The following is an 18,718-nucleotide window of genomic DNA, read 5'->3' as shown; positions in this document are numbered from 1 at the left end:
CTTGTGATTTTCAGGTTAGGTGTACATTAGGAATCCTTTTCCTTCGTGTCACTCAAGGATATTATCCATCAAAATAGAAACACAATCAAGGATATCCATAACAGGCAAAGAGAATGCTCTCTTTGCTTACTCTGCTCTTTGCCTGATAGAGGATGCATGCATCGCATAGTATTTTCATTAAATTTTATTCTTTTATTCCTAAATTTGAGCATTGAAGATAAAATTTCAAATTAACCGTTTCCATTCTCGAACACTTTGAATATCCAATTTCCAACAAACAACAGTGACAAAAACATTAAATTTCTCAATTTCAAAAGTCGAATATTTTTCATCTTATCAAAATTGAACTGTCTGGTAGCATTGACTATGTTGCCTTCATTATAATCTTATTTATGAATTATAATATTTCTTCTCATTCTCAATTCACAAAAGTTCAAGAGTCATCAATATCATTTATTTACTTCATGATCCCATTTAAGTGACCATTTTACAGTATGGAAGGTCTTGTTTTTTTGCATATTTTGTATGGTAAAGTCCAGAAATTTATTTACTTATTGAATATACAGAAGTGTGCTTAATGCCAACAATATTTTATATCAACTCTTCATATTCCGTCCCAGGAGTAATAAAAATAAAATTTTTGTGCTGCATAATCGAAAAATTAGCCTTACTCATGGAACCTTCATTGTTTTTATCAATGTTGCTGCTTTGTTTGAGTTCAATGAATTTTTGTAAACATAAATGTGACATAGACACAACAAAATATTGATGTAGATTATTTGCAAATAAACCCGATCGGCACAAATTGAAATGTTGCCACCACGGCGACGACTCGGTCGTATACTTAAAGCCAAGTGGCTGCCACTTGGCGAAAACAACCGAATTTGCCAAGTGGCAGCCACTTGGCTTTAAGTATACGACCGAGTCGTCGCCGTGGTGGCAACATTTCAATTTGTGCCGATAAATGTGGTCAAATTGTCTGACTTTATAGCATCAATAAAAAAGTTTTGTAGTGGTTCCATAAAGTCGATTAGAATCACACGTAAAATGAGCAGTCACTGAGTAAATCTACAAGATATTATTTATCTTGAGAACGTGTATCAACAGCAATATCAGCAACATTAAAAGTGTCTCAACTTGATAAAGACTTATCACTTAACTGCTTCATTTAGTGACGAATAAATCATCGAATTCTTAATTTTGTTGCTGTCATAAACTTTCTTTTTAATAAAAATATGTTTTTGTTTTTTGGCAATCAATTGATCCTTAAAATTCAATCAACCTTGACAATTTAAATTCAAAATATTTTCAAAAAGGTTGGGAAGCAGAGGTTAACGAATAAAGTCCAAACGAGAGAGTTATAGACAGACAAACAACTTCTTGTATTTGTTCATAAGTTACGTCTTGGATTGGAATTTACTGTTTAATGTCTTAAAATCAGAAAAATTTGAAACTTTAGAGAAGTTCTTTCAAAATTTTCTTGAGCCAAGGCACACTTTGATGGTAAGCCATGACCAAAACCACACTCGACAAGCGGTTCAATACTGCTCTAGGGGGTTAATAGAAGTAAGTGAATGTAAGCAGCATTCAAATATGGAAATCAACTTAGCGCTTAATCATTGATACTACAGACAGAATTATCAAAGAAGGTGTGTCGCGGAAGCAGAGTAAAAACGAGGTATTAAGTCATATGTCGGTGAATTTGTCACTTCGAGAGTAAGAACTTTGTGACCGTGTGGCAAGCCAACTCTCTCGATGTGAAGACATGGGTTCGATTCCCACTAAAGGCCGAATCTCTCAATCATTCTTCAATTATTCAGAATCTATCAGGATTTATCCAAAAAACACTTAAGAAGATGCTTCTGATACTTAGAGACAGTGTTTCATTTGATATTTCTAATTGGCAAAGGGCACAACCAGCGAAAAAGCCAGCTTAAGACATCAATTAATAAATCCCTCGGAACGTAATTGATCGAGTTCAGGCAGCAATGTAAGTATAGTAAGTATGCTCTAAAGAGTCAAATGCAATAAACTGACGAAGCTAATTAGCTTCTAGAGGACTAAGCACAGATATTAAACTCTAAATTTTAAAAAGCATCATAAAATATTCGAGATATATTTGCATAGCTTTTAAAGCGAGTCAAAAACAATTCGCACTGGAAATGATAAATTTGTCTACTGCCAAGTCTGCGCGAAAATAGTACAAAATAAACAAAGTCTATGGCAAATAAATTTAAATGAAGCTAATTTTGCGTAACTTAATAAGCAAATAACTCCTTGGAGGCATATTAAAAAATCATCGGTCACATAATCCACACGAGTATCACAACAGAGGATTGACAAACAAAATTTCTGGAGGCTTGTTTGTGTAAATCATCAAAGTTTACAGTCTGTTTGCGACTATATGCATGACTGATTACTGATAACCGAATGTCGTTATGCAAAGAAAGAAGAAATTTTTGTTTTTTTTAGCTGATTTAATTGATTTTTCATTTTTATTAATTTAATTAAACTAAGTAAATAAAAATTTTGTAAAATAAAAAAAAGGATATGATTTAAAATCAATTTAAATACATAATTCCATAATAATCTAGTTAAATACAAATTACATTAAATACATACATACTAAAAGAACAAATGGTGTGAATGTAGGACATAAGTTTTTTGATATAAATATGACTGACTTGATATAATTGCCAATCTATGTTAAAGTAGATTAAATCAATTAATTTTTAATTCTTTTTTCGATTATGTAAGAATGGCTAATTATTGTGAGGAACAAAGTCATCTGACAATAACAAATGGCAAAATTACTTAACAATTTTTTGCTTTAATTTTGTCTTTCTTTTTTTCTATAAAAATAAACTTCGAATGTTTTTTAAAATCTTTTTAACTTTTTTGAATTTTGGGGTTAAAATTTCTATGAAAACCGTATAAATTCCTTTTTATTCCCCAAAAAACCGTACAATTTTTAGACATTCAGACATTTTATGATACAAATATGTGAAATTGAATGGTTTTCGCAGTGCTAATTTGATTTGTACGGTTCTAAAGCATTTAAATGTTGATTGAGGACGGTCAATTGGAATTTAAGTTAACTAAAGGGCGGTTCACTTATTATTGCAACGCAAAAATTGACCTTTTCAACCCCAACCCATAACAAAATCATGACCTTCCCCCAAGAGCGTTACGTAATAAGTGAACGACCCCTAACTTTGAATGGAACTATACATGTATAGTCCAATTCAAAATATAAAGCAGCTATAAATACTATAAAAAATTCAATTCCAATCAACCATCCTCAATTTTTCAATGTTTTTCTGAAATTTTTCCTAACAGACAAAGATGCCGCTTTTAGGTACCGTAGCGTACCAGAGCTGTAGAACAGGCACCTGTCGCAGACAAAAGCCCTACAATTTTTTGATAATTTGTATGGTTTTGTAAGAAAAACAATACAAATTATTAAGAATTTGTACGGTTTTTGTCTATGACAGATGGCTATCTGCAACTCTGTTCTGTACCATAAAAGCATGCTCTTTGCCTATTAAGGTTTTAGATTAAAATAGTTACCTAAGTACATACAAATTGTTTTTTTTTTTTCAATGAGGTCTCTATGTAGATCGTCGAAAAAATAGAGTGTCATAAATATCAAAAAAGTGAAGTAATCGTTCATAAAGCTCTTAGCCTAGTCCGACGTCTAAGCACATCATAACTATAAAGCCAGCCTGTGTAAGATAAGGATTTATAATTACTATACATGAATAATTATTGGTATGAGAATTTAAAACTTACTATACAGCCCCAAGTTGCAAGCATTCCATTACCACTATCAAGTCAAGATATGAGATTTTATAGCTTATTATTACATAAATTAATGATAATTAAATAATTTTACCTCGAATGAGCTTCTGGTAGGATATCATCAGCAACAATGAATATCATAGCGCCTGCTGCAAATGCCAATCCAATTGGTAAAATTTTAGCAGCAAAACTGACAGCAACAGCACCTGTTTATCAGAAATATAGCATGTACGGTGAAAAGGAACAAGAAGAAAAAAAGGTGTCAAGCTCTTTCTATTATTTCCATGATTAATTGCTTTTCATAACACATTATGAATAATGAAATGAATAAGAAGCAAAGTTGCTCCTGTCATACTGACCTAAAACTCCAAATATTGGCTCGACCATTCCACTTAATTGACCATACCAAAAACTTTTAAGCATTGAAAATCCACTCGCATGTAGTGGCAAGCTGACGGCTAAACCTTCGGGAAAATTTTGAATTCCAATTCCGATGGCTAAATTTCTTGCTGCCTCAAATGTTGCTTTTGATGATGATCCAATTGCTCCGAATGATACACCGACGGCAAGTCCCTCTGTATGAATTATAAATGCACAGTAATAATTAGCACAATTAGAGGCACATTTAGGTTATTCACTAATGATGTCCATCATGCAGGACATGTGCTGATTGAAATGCAGCAGCAATCGTACTACTTGATGGACGTCATTGAAGATTAACCCCACTGCAGTAGTAACAGTAATGTAATATTTACCCGGTATATTATGAATAGTAACTGCAGTAATAAGAAGAATAATCCTCTTCCAATGAGTCACACGATTTTGCAGATCAGCCTGTGAGCTTGTCTCATATGTTTCTTGATCACGCATGTGACTATCCTTCTTTCGGCGCTTCCTTGTCTGTCCACTGTGTTGATTGTTAAGACAGTCAGCAAAGCTGTCCATTCCAATTGTTGTACTATGTTCATTAAGTTCACCAACTGTAATCATAGGCTTTCCATGTTCTAATGCACATTCGTCCATAGCTATATCAGCTTTATCTTTATTTGATTGTGTCAACTGTATCATCATTGAGGCTGAATTAATTCCTAAATAAGTAATTATCTGCAAGAACAAATCACATTAGCACTAAGGAACACACAAAGGAAGTTTCACTTGATATCACATACACGATCTGTTGCGTACACAAAAACTGCACCAAGAAGGAATCCACCAGCAACAGGAACAAATGCAAAACGACCATCCGATCCATAATATCCACTACTTTCAGCTAATTCAATGGCTGGTGCAAGTAAACTCCAAAAGCTGGCAGCAATCATAACACCAGCACTAAATCCCAACGAGACATCCAACGTTTTGCGCTAAAAAAATACAAAAATAATTGATAAGGAATTGTCATTTAAATATTTTGTAGATCAAGGCTGACCGTGACCTAAATAATTATACTTACATGATTTCCACGTAGAAAAATAACAAGTCCAGCACCAGCAGCCGTTAGTCCCCATGTTAATAGAGTACCTAACAAGGCCTGCGTCACAGCATTATATCCCTCTATCATTTTTGCAGTCTAAATCTCGTCTAAGCTTATTTTCCTTTTATATTTATGTATTTAAATGGAGAACAGAACGAGTGATTAGCAACATCAATTAAAATATCAGCTTATTGCTTATTATTTTGATGAAAAAATGTTAATTCTTCACAATTTTATAAGAGAGTGAGGAACAGCTGACTCAGCGTTACTTTAAGAATGAATTAAAAACGCGAAAATGTACTTAGTTTTAACCATTTCTCATGTAGCGTATGATAATTAAAATGAGCAATAAAAATCCTACTATAAGTAAATACTCGGTTGAGACGTATATTTGATCTAAGACAGATTCATTTCTTTATCTAAAGACACGATATATGGATGCGCGACATTTTTTTTTTCTTCTTTCATTTCTTCATGACGATATGAGGAATGGCAATTATGAGAGAATCTCTTATTTTCAATAAATTATATCTACGTGATGTGATGGTTAAAGCTCGCGCGTTAGACAAATACAAGAGAATATCAATTATATGCTGTGTAAAGCATCCAAGGTGATTTTTACGCAGATTTGAGTACGGAGTATATTAAATGGCTTATATGATTTGATAACTCGAGCAAATTGTGTATTTTAAAGGTCAATTACAACAAAATAGCTGAACATTAAGGCACTTGAGTTGTGTGCACGACGAACAATATAAATCGGCAGCCTTATCTTCAACAGAAAGAGGAATTATATTTTTGCCACATATTATTTATTATATCGTGTAATATTTAATATGATGACGTATCAAATTTCTATTATTAGCGACAAAACAATCCTTTTAAGCCAATCAATCGACATTCATGCGTTCAATTAAATTTAATCAATTTAACAAGTTCTCTTCTTATTGCTCTAAAAGAAATGTTTCAAAACAAATTCATGTTAATACGAAATTTCTTTAAATTACCTATTAAATTATTTGTGCAAGACAGTCACAATAGTATCGATACTGATGTGCTTTAAAACAGTCCTTAAGTTGTGATATTTGTCATTTTAACAAGCTTTAAATGTCCTAAAATTATTAATTTAAAAAATACACAATTTTCTTCCGCTTTTCTGTGACAAAACAAGATGGGAAGAGACCAAGCATGCTATGACATATTCACACCCTGATGTATGCTCTCATTGAATTTTAATGTTCTAACTCTACTGGATTTATTTTCATATTGGACCTTTTTATGAATAGTTCATTAAAATCCATCGCAGTGATCTTTAGCTATCATGTCGTCAATTTTGAAGAAGTCAATCAAGTCACCAGTTGATCAAATGAAACATGACTACATTCAGGCATCAAATCAGATCCTTAAGATACTAGATTCATGAGGAGATGATCCAGCGATCAAACATACCAAAACATTTGCAATTTCGATTGCAATTTCATATCCAAAAGCCACAATAACATGATTATCCACAAGAAATGACATCATACCACCAACATTGATCATAAATCATACATCCAACATGGTGTGAACATAAACATTGCATTGACTAAACAATTCGTTGATGCTAAAAGTGCATTTTTGTTTTTTATCGCATAATCTTGATTATTTTCACAGCTGAATGTCAAGGATGATGATTATTATGAAATATATTATCATCAGCTAAGTAAATTAAGTAATCTAATCAGAAATAAAGCAGAAAAATTGTCAACAAAATGAGTGCTAAGCTTTTTAGTACAAAGTGAGCTTTGGGATGAATTCAAAAATTTCGTCTAACTGTCAAAAAGCTCAAAAATTCAAAATCAATATTTTTGAACAAATCAAAAATAATTAAGAACTTTAAATAGACAGAATATGAAGCAAATTGGCATGTGACGTAACTGACGTAGGATCTCAATCAGCTGTTTCAACAAGCTGAGCAGTTGTGTATGTGTTGGAAATAAATTTTTTCATTGATCATCGTTTCGTCGATTAAAAAAATCATTGAGAGAGTGAAAAATCGTCAAATTAATTGAAATTTATTAAAAATCATTCAGAATATAATACAATGTAAGTAAAAAAAGCAATCCAGGAGGTCTAATCTAGTGAATAATAATGAAATTGTGTTATTTATTAATGTGTGTGTATGAAAAAATTAGAAAAATAAGAAGAACAAAAAAATAACAAAATCTACTTTGCATAATTTCTGGCTTATAAGCTAGTCTATAAGCTTTAAAAGAGAGAATTAAAAATTAAATTGAGAACAATAGACATTTATTCGCCATATATTTCCATCATGTCGTGTCATTGACAACCAGTTCATATTGCTTAAAATAGACAAAAATCGAGAAGTCATTCTAAAAATTGCGTAGAATTATGGATTCATAGCAGGAGTTTTTCAGTAAAATAAGACTTAAAAAATTTTCTTTCTTCTCTTCCTCAATCGAATATAATAAAGAGAAGAGTTGATGGAATCAGGCAAAAGTCATTGAAACCTTGATTTCATTCACTGGATCTAGTGACTTTTTCCTTTACACAAATTGGAAGTATTATGTTTTTCAGCATAAAAACCTTTAACTGTAGTGGTGTGTGTTTATTTATCTAATGTTATGCTCAATGTAAAATATCTTTCAACGTACTATATAAAATATATGTCAATATACAAGTTATATACTGGAAGTACATAGCGAGCAGTGCAAAGAAAAAGAAGAAAAAAATCATAATAATTATTTTACTGTGAAGTAAGTTAGAGTTAAAACTGATTTACAAGTCAAATTAATTGATAATTAATCATACAAATAGCATTCATCTATGGAAAATTTTACATGAAATCACTGCTGACAAAACAAAAATCAAAAAAATTATTATTATGCGTAGATTAAGCACCTTTATTATGTTCATAGGCTACATATGTGTTTGGTGTATTTACGCACTAGAGGAAGTACGAAAACACCAAAGTGAAGAAATATGCTTAGAAAATAATATATAAATTAATGTGGAACGAAAACGAAAATTTTCCTTTCAAAATGATGAAATAAACTTGTTTCAAGTTTCTTACTTCTCTCTTTCCACAAAGTGAGCGAAAAATATGGCAAGTTGGATATTAGCCATGAATAGCTATAAATCTCTGCTTCAACAATACAGTTGAACTTGGAAATTTTTCAATTCGTTTTAATTCGTCTCGTAGTGAATTTTTCATGAAAAATTATAAATGTGAGCGTGAAAAAAGTATTTTTAATGATTTTTCAGTGAAAATGTTTTAAAACCTTACAACAGCTGAAATTTAGATTGCTTAAAAATCATTTGCAGTGTTTTTAACTCTGAATATTCAGGAATCTAAAACCTTACAATAGTTAATTAAAACATTTGTACGGTTTTCTGTTTGAATTTTAAAAATTATTCGTTAAGTTCAAAAAATTTGAAAATTAAAAAACCGTTAAAAATATTTTCAAAGTTCAAAAATAAATTTCAAATCAAAAATGACAGTTGAAAAGAAAATTCATGACAAAATGAAAAGACCAAAAAGCATTCAATGCCCAAAACATGCTAAAGCTTAAAGCTACCATAGTGAAACATACACAAAAAAATTAAGTAATATCTTCTATTTTGCTTTCATGTAAAAGAAAAAGTAGTTTTTCGTTTCATTTAATAGTGTGATATAGAGAGTGAAAAGAGGCTAGTTTAATACGTACGATGGCAATTAAACCAATCTGCTGTTGTTGCACATGATCATCAGCGAGGGCTCGTCACTCACCAAAAGAAAAAAACAAACAAAAACATAGATTCTCTTTGTTTTCAACATTAAAAGTTAATAGTTTTGTGTGTATGTATTAGTGAACATATGTGAGATCTTTATGTACTTTGTACTTGATAGGAACAGATGAAAATTATATTTTTTTGTGATTTCGTGTGTGCAAATTGTATTGATTTGCTGTGTGTCAATAAGAGAGTAAAGTGACTTCGCATTGTCCACATGCATACACTCCATACAGATGTTCAAGGCATTGCAGTACATTTATTATTTACACAATTTACGTTTGTGAATTAATTGTAAATATCATTTCATTATGAAACAAAGAAAAGCTGAAAAACTTTGATTTTTTTTTATTTCTTCTTCTTTATTACTTAAAATTCCCCCTTCATCGTTGCGCTGTGTGCTGTGCTGTTTTAAAAATAATTTTTATTTTTTTGCTTCGTTTCATCTACAGAACTTATTCCAATTGAAAGCGCCTAGAACATGAGTAGTCCAGTTCAGGGAAAACGACGTATTGACACGGACTTGATAAAGCTCATTGAATCGAAACATGAGGTAATAAAAATATATACTTTATATTCATGCTAAAGGGCATCGCAATAACTGCAATTATTATTATTTTTCATTAATATAGGTCACAATACTCGGTGGCCTCAACGAATTTTGTGTCAAATTTTATGGACCTAAAAATACGCCATATGAAAATGGCGTATGGAAAATTCGAGTTCATTTGCCAGAACATTATCCTTTTAAATCGCCATCAATTGGATTTATGAATAAGGTTTATCATCCAAACATCGATGAAGTATCGGGAACAGTTTGTCTTGATGTGATTAATCAGTCTTGGACTGCTTTGTATGACCTTTCAAATATCTTCGAATCATTTTTACCACAATTATTAACGTACCCAAATCCTGTTGGTGAGTAGCATGTTTGGTACAGTCATTAATTCTTAGATTATGTGAATCTCAATTCACATCCAAAATACTGGATATAAGAAGCAATTACATAATTTACGAACGACGTCTTAATTCAATGCTAATGTTAAGCAATTTATTAATTCAACTTTTGTATCTTTTTCTTTTGTTTTCATTGCGGATATCCATAGATCCACTCAATGGAGATGCAGCGTCATTATATTTGCATAAGCCAGAAGAATACAAAAAGAAAGTAGCAGGTAAATAAAAATTATACATGTTTATGCAAAGTTAACATGTTAACCCATTTTTAATAATGCTTAGAAGGTAGTTGATGCACTTTGGATTGAGTTTTGTGAATTTATTGGCTCAAAATTTGCATACTAAAAATTTAACGAACTTTTAAAATTAAAAAAAATAACGATCAAAAATCATTTGAATTTTTGAACACTGGAAAGTTCAAATTTTCAAAATTAATTTCGTCGTTAATTTTTGAATTTTGAAATTCCGTTGTAATAAAATTTGTTGATAATCCCAAAATGATGTCAGTAATTTAAATTTAATTACTTTGACCTACAAGATGCGTCAACAATCATCCCATATGAAGACAAGTCAAACTTGATGTCTTCTTTCTCTCCATTTTTGGTCTAAAATTTAATTTTTAATTATTTTGTTGTTTCTCTTTCTTTTCTTTACAATCCATGACTATGCAGATTACGTACGTCGATTCGCCACTGAGGAAGCACTACGTGAGACCGAAAGTAAAGAGGATAGTTCCGACTCAGAAGTATCAGATTTTAGTGATGAAGATGAAGCTAAAGACATGGAGCTATGATTGATCTCAAAATCAGCAAATGTAGTTTGCGCGTAAACAATTTTTTTTTATTATTATTTTAAATTAATTCACAAGAAGAAATAAGCGAATTGCGATATTTTTTTCGTTCCACAAACTTCTTTTATGGAAATGAAAAAAACTTTAATTTTTTTTTTTTCTTAAATTATTATCAAAATTAACGGTCTATTTCTGTGACTCAATTTAATGGAAAGTTTATATATGTCTGTCTTTCTCACTCTATCAATCATTTTAAATCGACCTACATTAATCATGATCAAGGAATGAAAAAGTTTTATCAATATTTTAATTTTAAAATATTTCAAATTTTTAGAGGAATGATAAATTTAATAATAACTCTTTTTTTCGGATAAGTAGTTTCGCGAAAAGTTTTAAAAATGCTTAATAAGAAAGTTTACTATATTAGAATTGGCAGGTGTAATAAGTATCAAAATCGTGGATTTAAAATTGAACTAAGAAGTAGATGTGTTGATGATGATAACAGTGAAATGAATTCAATATAGAGCTATCGATGTAAGAGAGATTTAAGCTATTAATTATTAACAATGTGAAAGATTTTTTTTTTCAATTTTAACTAGTAAGAAAGAACGATTTCTTGATTTGATTAACAATTATTAGTTCATTTGTCTTCATTTCTTAATTTAATTTATAAGATTACATGCCATTTTACGCAAAAAATCATGTTTTTTTATTTCTATGTATGTTACCACAGAGAAACACACACACACGTTTAATAAACATTGAAAGGATAGAATTTTGGAGTGTTGCGAGTGCTTTTTTGGAGCAAAAGGGGTGTCACTAGAATAGGTCGATTTAACGGCTATTTGAAATTCAAAAATTACTTTACTTTTTGAACTTTAGTAATTTAACGAATTTCTGAAATTCAAAAAATAACGGTCAAAAATATTTCAAATTATTTTGAACCTCCTAAAGTTCAAAAATCTACATCGTCATTTTTGAATTTTAAATAACCGTTAATAATTTTATGACAAAAAATTCAATAGCTTTACATCCTTCCTTCAATTAAAATTAAGCAATAGTCATTCTCAATATTCATTAAGCATTCAATGCTATAAGCACAGTGTGAAACAAACATGATAATCTACTCTAATTTTGTTATCTGAAACGAATGTCATTAACTTTTTTTTTTGTCAAGAACATATTCTTGTGTCACCTCTCTGTTGCCTCAAAAACGATAAAAATTACAATTATCTCATTCAGAACCAAATATATTATTTTTTGTAGAAGAAAAAAACATGAAAACAGATTTAAAAAAATATTTTCTAAAGTGAAACTTTGAGAAGTAAAACAAGAAAAAATTTAAAAGAACTAAAAGAAGTAAATAAATATTTTTCCACACTCATACACACATAATAAAAAAAACCAACAACAATAATAAGAAAACATAATAAAAAAGTTAAGTAACAAACGTTCGTAGTTCCACATTAAAGTAGCAATTTGATGATGATTGTTATACAGTTACAGAATTGATGAATAAATAAAAAAAATAATAATAAACACATAATAACGATAATGAAAGGAGAAAAAAAATGTCCAATGTTATTATATTTAAGGCAGAAAAAAAAGTAAAATTTAATGAAATTTAATATAACAATTTAAAATGATTTAATTGTAAGTGAGAAAATAATAAACATAAAAAAAATTAATCTAGTAATAAAATTGATGTAAGCGTCAAATTTAAAAAAATTCTCTTTTTGGATGAATAATAAAGCAGAAAAATTTACAAAAATGAAAAATTCATGTCGGAATTAAATTATTGAATATTCCAAGTATTTCAGATCTTCTTGATATTTCTTCTTGCTAACGTTTGATGGAATTTCCACTACATAAACTTTGTAAGCCACTGGGGAAACACTTCTTCTTCCTGGAATTATGGAAATGATGAAATTCAATTTGGTGTGATTTTTATTTGTGAAATCAATTAAGAATTTGTTTTTTAACGGATTTTTGAAATTTAAATTCTTTAAAACAATTTAAACTGAGTTTGACTTTTGTAGTTCAAAACCGTATAAATGTTTATAGTTTGTTCTGAATTATCCAAAACCTCTTAAATGTTTTATTTTCAGTTCAAATCCATTCAAATGTATTATTTTTCAAAGCAAAACCATATAACAGCTAAACATTCAGATTCAAAACATCACAAATTATGTAAACTTTCTAAAACCATACAAATGTTTTAAAATCTCAAATGTTTCAGATTCATTTTAAAACCCTACACATTCGCTTGTGTTTCAAAACCCTACAAATGTTTTCTTTCTCCTTCCTTATCTTCATTAAAGTTCACTATTTTAAATACAATTTTTCACCCCTCCAAATGTTCATCAAATATTAATTAAAATTAAATATTCATCAAACTAATTTACTATGACATATAAAAGAGTTCAAGGCACAATTATTGTTGCGTTTTTCAATTTCATGAAGCAACATCATGTTTAAAATGTATTTCACTTAAGCTCTGGAATTTTTCAAACCATTTTTTACCAAGCACTTATGGTCGGAATTTCCAACTATTGTGTGTTTAAGGTCGAAAACAAATTGAAATCTTAAATTGGTATAGTCTGTAAATTAAGTTAAATGCCCCCGTACATCTAATAAGAAGTAATTGATTCTTGCTGTAGACATGAATGAACCTGTTACCGGACAAGATTCATCAATATTTGATGATGAATGCTTGAATAATTTTATAAATAAATAAGGCTACTCACGTCTTTTGAAGTCAACATTTTTAGGCTTAAAGTAAATATCATTTGGACTTCTTACAATTCTCAGCCAGCACGTACAGCAAAACATCTGAAAAGTTTCAACTTTTTTTAGTCACTTCTTTGCTTAAAACCTTTTTTTGCGATGCCTTACAAGTAGTAAAATTGTCACAAAAACTGTCAGCATCGCCATCAAGTCAATTATATTAGAATAATGCATTTTGACAGCTTAATAAAGTCTAAATAGCTTGTTGTTCTTCTATCGTCTAACTAATAATATTATGTATCATGCCTTACAAATTTGAGAACTGAGAATAATCTTTGAATAAAAAATAAAAATCTTTCGGGAGTCAAAAGTCAGCTTCATTCTCGCTATGATAATGCCGATAATAGTTGTGTGTTTCTCATCATGATGAGAGCAATTTGTTTATTTCTTCTTAATCTTTACTGAGTATGAAGATGAGGCATGCAATGGAATTGATTGGATTGTTGATATTTTGATGCTAAGTTCTTTGAAGGCACAGTTTTTAGGGGATTTTGAGGTTAGAAATTGTCGATTCTGAATAGTGAAAATCAATTAATCGATCCAAAATTTGACCATAAGCAGGCAAGACAAGTTTGTAACGGGTTTAAAAAATTCAAACTTTTGCATCTCTTCGAATGAAATTCAAGTCAAATTCAGGGTCAAATTTTTGTGTATTTTTGCTTCTGAATATTCAATTTTTGAATCTTTTTGATAGATTTTTCTCATCGTTCAAGTTTATACTCAGTCCTTTGCATCTAACTAAAAGTTTAAAATTCAAACTTTTGCATTTGCTTCGAATTTTTGAATTTTTAAGTTCAATTGTCGCATTCTAAAGTTCAAAATTTGGTCTTAATTCAATTTTTGCATCTTTTGAGTTCAATTTTTCAGTCTTAAAAGTGAAACTTCTGTTTTTGCTTCAATTTTTTTGCATCTTTGAGTTTCATTTTCGCGTCCTAAAGTTTTAACAATAATCCTGAAAAATCAGACAAAATGAAGCTTTTCTGCATCTGAAATCTTCATAACCTGAAACATTTTAAACAAAATTATCAAAATTCGGCCTGAAATTTAAATAAGAGCATCAATGTAATGCCATAAAGTGTACTAAATAAGCACCAAACGTGCTCATGATTCAAAAGTGATAAAAACAAAATATTTTTTTGATATTTTTTCTACTCTTTAATTTTAATCATTTTATTTTGTTTTCCAATTTTTTGCCACTTTTTCAATATTTTTCGTTTTATCAATTTAATTATGTACACGATTTTTGCCTTTAAACTACTCATTACTCATTATTGATCTTTTTTTTGAATTTTTTTGCTTCTTTTTTTTTTGTTATTTAATATTTTTTATGTAAGAGGAATGAAAGGATTAATGGAATGTGTATAATATTATATTTTTTTGACAAAAAAGGGAGGAAAAATACTTTTTTTTATTTTCTTTATAATATTATACATTTATTAATATTTCTTGTAATATATGATAACAATTAAATGCAATGGAAATGAAATTTTTTTCGTCTTCCGTTCCTTTTTTTTGTATTTTTATGAGGTTTCATAATAATTTAGTAAGTATCTTCATAAATCTTTTTTAAATATTTAAATATAATTCTTTTTTTTTGATATTCTTTTTCTGTTTTTTGCTTCTGAAGTAAAGACAATAAAAAACATACATCCGAGAGTTATCACAAGAAAAGGAAATGCTTTTGGTTGATGTCGTCTGGGAAAGCTTCATTTTATGGATTTATTGAATATTGAGTTGACTGTGATTTATGGTTAGTTAGAGCAAATCGTTGTTGAGCTTGGATTTGTATTAAAATTGACTTTGAATTTTAATATTTTGTCAATTTCAAATTGAGGTTATAATTGGAACTGGATCTAAACCGTCAACTCAGAGACATTGTAGTGCTTTAGTGATTTTGTTGAGCTACACGGATTATACAACTAAATTAATCCTGAAGGATATTTTCGACCAAATTTAATAACATTTTGAATTCTAATCTCACTTTTTGAGCAGAAAATTGATTTTGAGTACAGAATTCTAAGTTTATTCTCTATTATCCAACCAATAAAGCTCCCCAAACCAGACACCAACCCAAACCTGGATGTGATTTATTGATTATTATTTTTTAAAAGGTTTAATTAATGAAATGAAATGCAAAAATAGATATTATTTAAGTTTTTTACTTTTAACGTCTTCTTTGAATAGGTTTTGAAGATGGAGACACAGCCTTAAATATTCAAAAAATCTTTATTATTTATTAGTTTATTCATATTTTTGGGGTGTCAGTTGCTAGTTACAAAAATATTAAGTTTTAAAATCGATAATAAATGAGGAACTAAATGAGAATGCTAATGAACATTTGTACATTTCGTCGATACTTGATTTAGAGATGAAAATTTTGGCAATTATTCAAAATAAATTGACTTGTTTGACACTTGCTGTTTTTCTGATTTGAATTTTAAGAAGGAAAGATGAGAATTGAACTTGGGATTAAGATTAAATCGTTGGTTCAAATTTTGAACTTAAATTTTGTTTTTGATTCAAATTTCAATTTAAATTCAAGAATCAATTCTAAGTTTAAATTAAAATATTTGGATTCATTTTAAATCTAATAATTCAGTTTGATACCAAATTCAAAATCAATTTTGAATCTGAAGTTCAAATTTCAATTCTTTGATTAAATTCGAATTCAATGTTCAAATTTAAAATTCTTGAATTGATTTCAAAGTTCAATTTTGAATTTCTTAAATTTATTCAAATTTAATCTCAATCTAAAACAAGAATAGGAACACAGTAAACTAGCAACAATCCCCAAAGATACATTTTTTTGTAATTTTTTCTTGAATTGAAAGTTTATCGAAAGTATTAATCCACGATTATTTTACATTATTGACGCAAAATGTATAGAGTTTTTCAATGTTTTTAATCCACTCAAATCAAAAGCTCATTATTATTTTTTATTATTTTTTTTTTCTTTTGCTTAATAAACATTTAAACGTTTCTTATTAATGTCATACTAATGATTAGGCCTTTTTTAAATTTTTTTAATAATTCATTAATACTTATTAATTTCCTTGTTTTTTTTTTTTAAATAATTTGCAATTTGCTTTCATCTCAAAAATGTCAGATTTATCCATTCTTTCCATAATCCTTCAATTCTGTTTTATTTCATCAAATTTATGATAGCAAACAATAACACAACATTTGTAGAGAAGTTCTTGATGCTTTCGGATTGATTTTTGTTGGAATTTGAATTTTATGAGGTTGAAATTTATTGATTAACCATTGATATGTTTAAAGGATAGATGGAAATGTGGTTAAATTGGCTAGGGATGTGTTTTTATCACCTCAGGTCAAGGTCATTTACTTCTAAGTAAAGAATTAGGTTAGTCGATTTTTAAGGAATGCAAAGCTTGACAAACTAGAACAAAATATTGTTTTGTAAGACATTAAGGACCAGAATCGATCTGGAAGTTCTGTCTAGCATTTTGTCAAGTTCATTAAAAATCATTTGAACGAAAAATCGGCTAAAAAAGTTCAAATTTAATGAAATTCTAACCTAAAAATTAAATTCAAACCGAAAATTTATCAAATTCCAACAAGAATCCCATCCTAATCATCTTCAGCTATTCCATCACATACCGACTACTTTATAAACTTTTTATATCAATCTAACATCATCAACTATTGTGTGGAAGGGAAAAATATTTATGGGAGCAGCTAAGATTTATATTTTTTTCACAATTTTATTACTTTCAGTTTTCTATTCTCCATTTTATTAGTTTATAAAAAATAGTGTAGATATTTTCTGATTCTATGATTTTTTTTACTTCTTTGACCAGCAACAGAATTTCTCAAAAATTCATCATTTTAACATTGTTATTTCTATTTATTAAGTATTTAATTCTCTTTTTAAGTTTCACAATACAACAACCATTTAAATTTTTTTTTATATCTTTCTCATTGAATTCACTGAAATTGTTTATTGTTCTATGGAGCTATGTGCTTGTTTAGAATAGTGTTTATGTTTCTAGTTCTCTCAACTGATGAAATGTAATGAAATTTATATAAATTCTTAAAATGCTTTGTTGTAACTAGAATGACACAAAGTTTTGTCATTAACCTTGGGGATCTTGACATGTTACTGCTGATATGTTTGCCTGACTGATTTGCTTTTAGATTTGTGTAATTTTTAAATTTTGAGTTCAATTTTGAAATTTTCCTGGATCTGGATTTAGTTTATTCATAACCTTTTAAAAGTGAATTGTTTACTTTTGTATAAATTTCATTTTATTTGTAATAGAAGCTAATCGATCCAGTAGCAAACTATAGAAAAGTCATCAGTAAAGTCAGTCAAATAGTAACAGCATGGAGTAAACTAAAAAACTCAAAGAATCCATTCAAAATTCAAAGAAAAGGTCAAAAAAGTGAAAATTTTGAATTTTCGAAACAAAAACTTCAGAAAAATGTTTAATTAAGTTTAATTACTATTCAATTTACTTGTTAAGTATTGAGAATTCGATTATTTTGCTGAATCTTGAGCAATATTCAAGAATTTGAAGGAAAAATCTTACTGGATCTTTAAAAACATCTCTGAAATCCAACTGGATCTTTCGTACAAATCAATACTCAACAAAACTTTGTGTCACAATAATTAATATACCACTTGAAGCTGATTTAATAGATTATGTATCTTCGTCCTACAATCACAAACTGTTTCATTCATTTTCACTACAATAAATCTGTCCTCAATCAATTCAACTACAAACTTTGTTACTAAGACTCTTACTAAGTCGAGCAAAAGGGGGTTAATAATTTTATTTATTGAAAATATTTGTCATTTGAGATTTATAGCTGCTCGATTATAATTGTATAGAGGATATTAAAAAAGAATGAACTTTTTTACATTTAAAATGCTAATCAGAAGTTTTGATAATAGTGATTGCCATAACATTTCATTTTGAAAATTCTTTATATTTCTTCATTTTTTTTTGTGTGTGTCGTCAATTCTTAATTATAGTAATTATTTCATTCACGAAAAGAATAAAGTAATAATTAATAAGTTCTTTTCAGTACAATGAATAACTGAGCAGTTTTTTTTACATACTAGACTTTTTTCTGATATAATTTATGATGCTCAGCTCATTAATGCACTTTAT

The 18,718-nt window shown here is 28.9% G+C and overlaps 2 protein-coding genes and 1 long non-coding RNA gene across 6 annotated transcripts; 1 reads left to right on the top strand and 2 right to left on the bottom strand.

The window, feature by feature from the left end:
• Window positions 1-2,591: 2,591 nt before the first annotated feature.
• Zip48C (Zinc/iron regulated transporter-related protein 48C) lies at window positions 2,592-6,457 on the bottom strand. Of its 2 annotated transcripts, none has more exons than XM_070641190.1 (8): window positions 6,280-6,457; window positions 5,252-6,224; window positions 4,971-5,162; window positions 4,557-4,905; window positions 4,161-4,376; window positions 3,896-4,007; window positions 3,793-3,826; window positions 2,592-3,725 (listed from the first exon to the last, which is right to left on the bottom strand). In XM_070641190.1, the coding sequence occupies exons 2-8, from the start codon at window positions 5,357-5,359 to the stop codon at window positions 3,681-3,683; spliced, it is 1,056 nt and encodes a 351-aa protein (XP_070497291.1). In that variant the 5' UTR covers window positions 5,360-6,224; window positions 6,280-6,457; the 3' UTR covers window positions 2,592-3,680. The 2 variants fall into 2 exon arrangements, with proteins under 2 accessions (XP_070497291.1, XP_070497290.1); XM_070641189.1 differs by having other exon boundaries at window positions 2,593-3,725; window positions 5,252-5,393; window positions 6,280-6,456.
• Window positions 6,458-7,204: 747 nt separating this feature from the next.
• Window positions 7,205-12,544, top strand: LOC139091232 (ubiquitin-conjugating enzyme E2 H-like). 3 transcript variants are annotated; one of them, XM_070641191.1, is made up of 5 exons: window positions 7,205-7,360; window positions 9,499-9,599; window positions 9,679-9,964; window positions 10,153-10,221; window positions 10,675-12,543. In XM_070641191.1, exons 2-5 carry the CDS (start codon window positions 9,528-9,530, stop codon window positions 10,794-10,796), a joined length of 549 nt encoding a protein of 182 aa, XP_070497292.1. In that variant the 5' UTR covers window positions 7,205-7,360; window positions 9,499-9,527; the 3' UTR covers window positions 10,797-12,543. The 3 variants fall into 3 exon arrangements, with proteins under 3 accessions (XP_070497292.1, XP_070497293.1, XP_070497294.1); XM_070641192.1 differs by lacking the exon at window positions 7,205-7,360 and adding an exon at window positions 7,392-8,031 and having other exon boundaries at window positions 10,675-12,544; XM_070641193.1 differs by lacking the exon at window positions 7,205-7,360 and adding an exon at window positions 8,794-9,340 and having other exon boundaries at window positions 10,675-12,544.
• Window positions 12,365-13,828, bottom strand: LOC139091234 (uncharacterized). Its single transcript, XR_011544493.1, has 3 exons — window positions 13,689-13,828; window positions 13,541-13,625; window positions 12,365-12,699 (listed from the first exon to the last, which is right to left on the bottom strand). It is a non-coding gene; the product is annotated as an uncharacterized lncRNA (long non-coding RNA).
• Window positions 13,829-18,718: the final 4,890 nt, after the last annotated feature.

The sequence above is a fragment of the Chironomus tepperi genome, unplaced genomic scaffold, assembly GCF_022539635.2.
Source record: "Chironomus tepperi strain 1889 unplaced genomic scaffold, CSIRO-AGI_Ctep_v1 contig_244, whole genome shotgun sequence".
Taxonomy (NCBI): Eukaryota; Metazoa; Arthropoda; class Insecta; order Diptera; family Chironomidae; genus Chironomus; species Chironomus tepperi.
The sequence above is the reverse complement of the archived record's forward strand: the minus strand, read 5'-3'. Positions and strand labels throughout refer to the sequence as shown.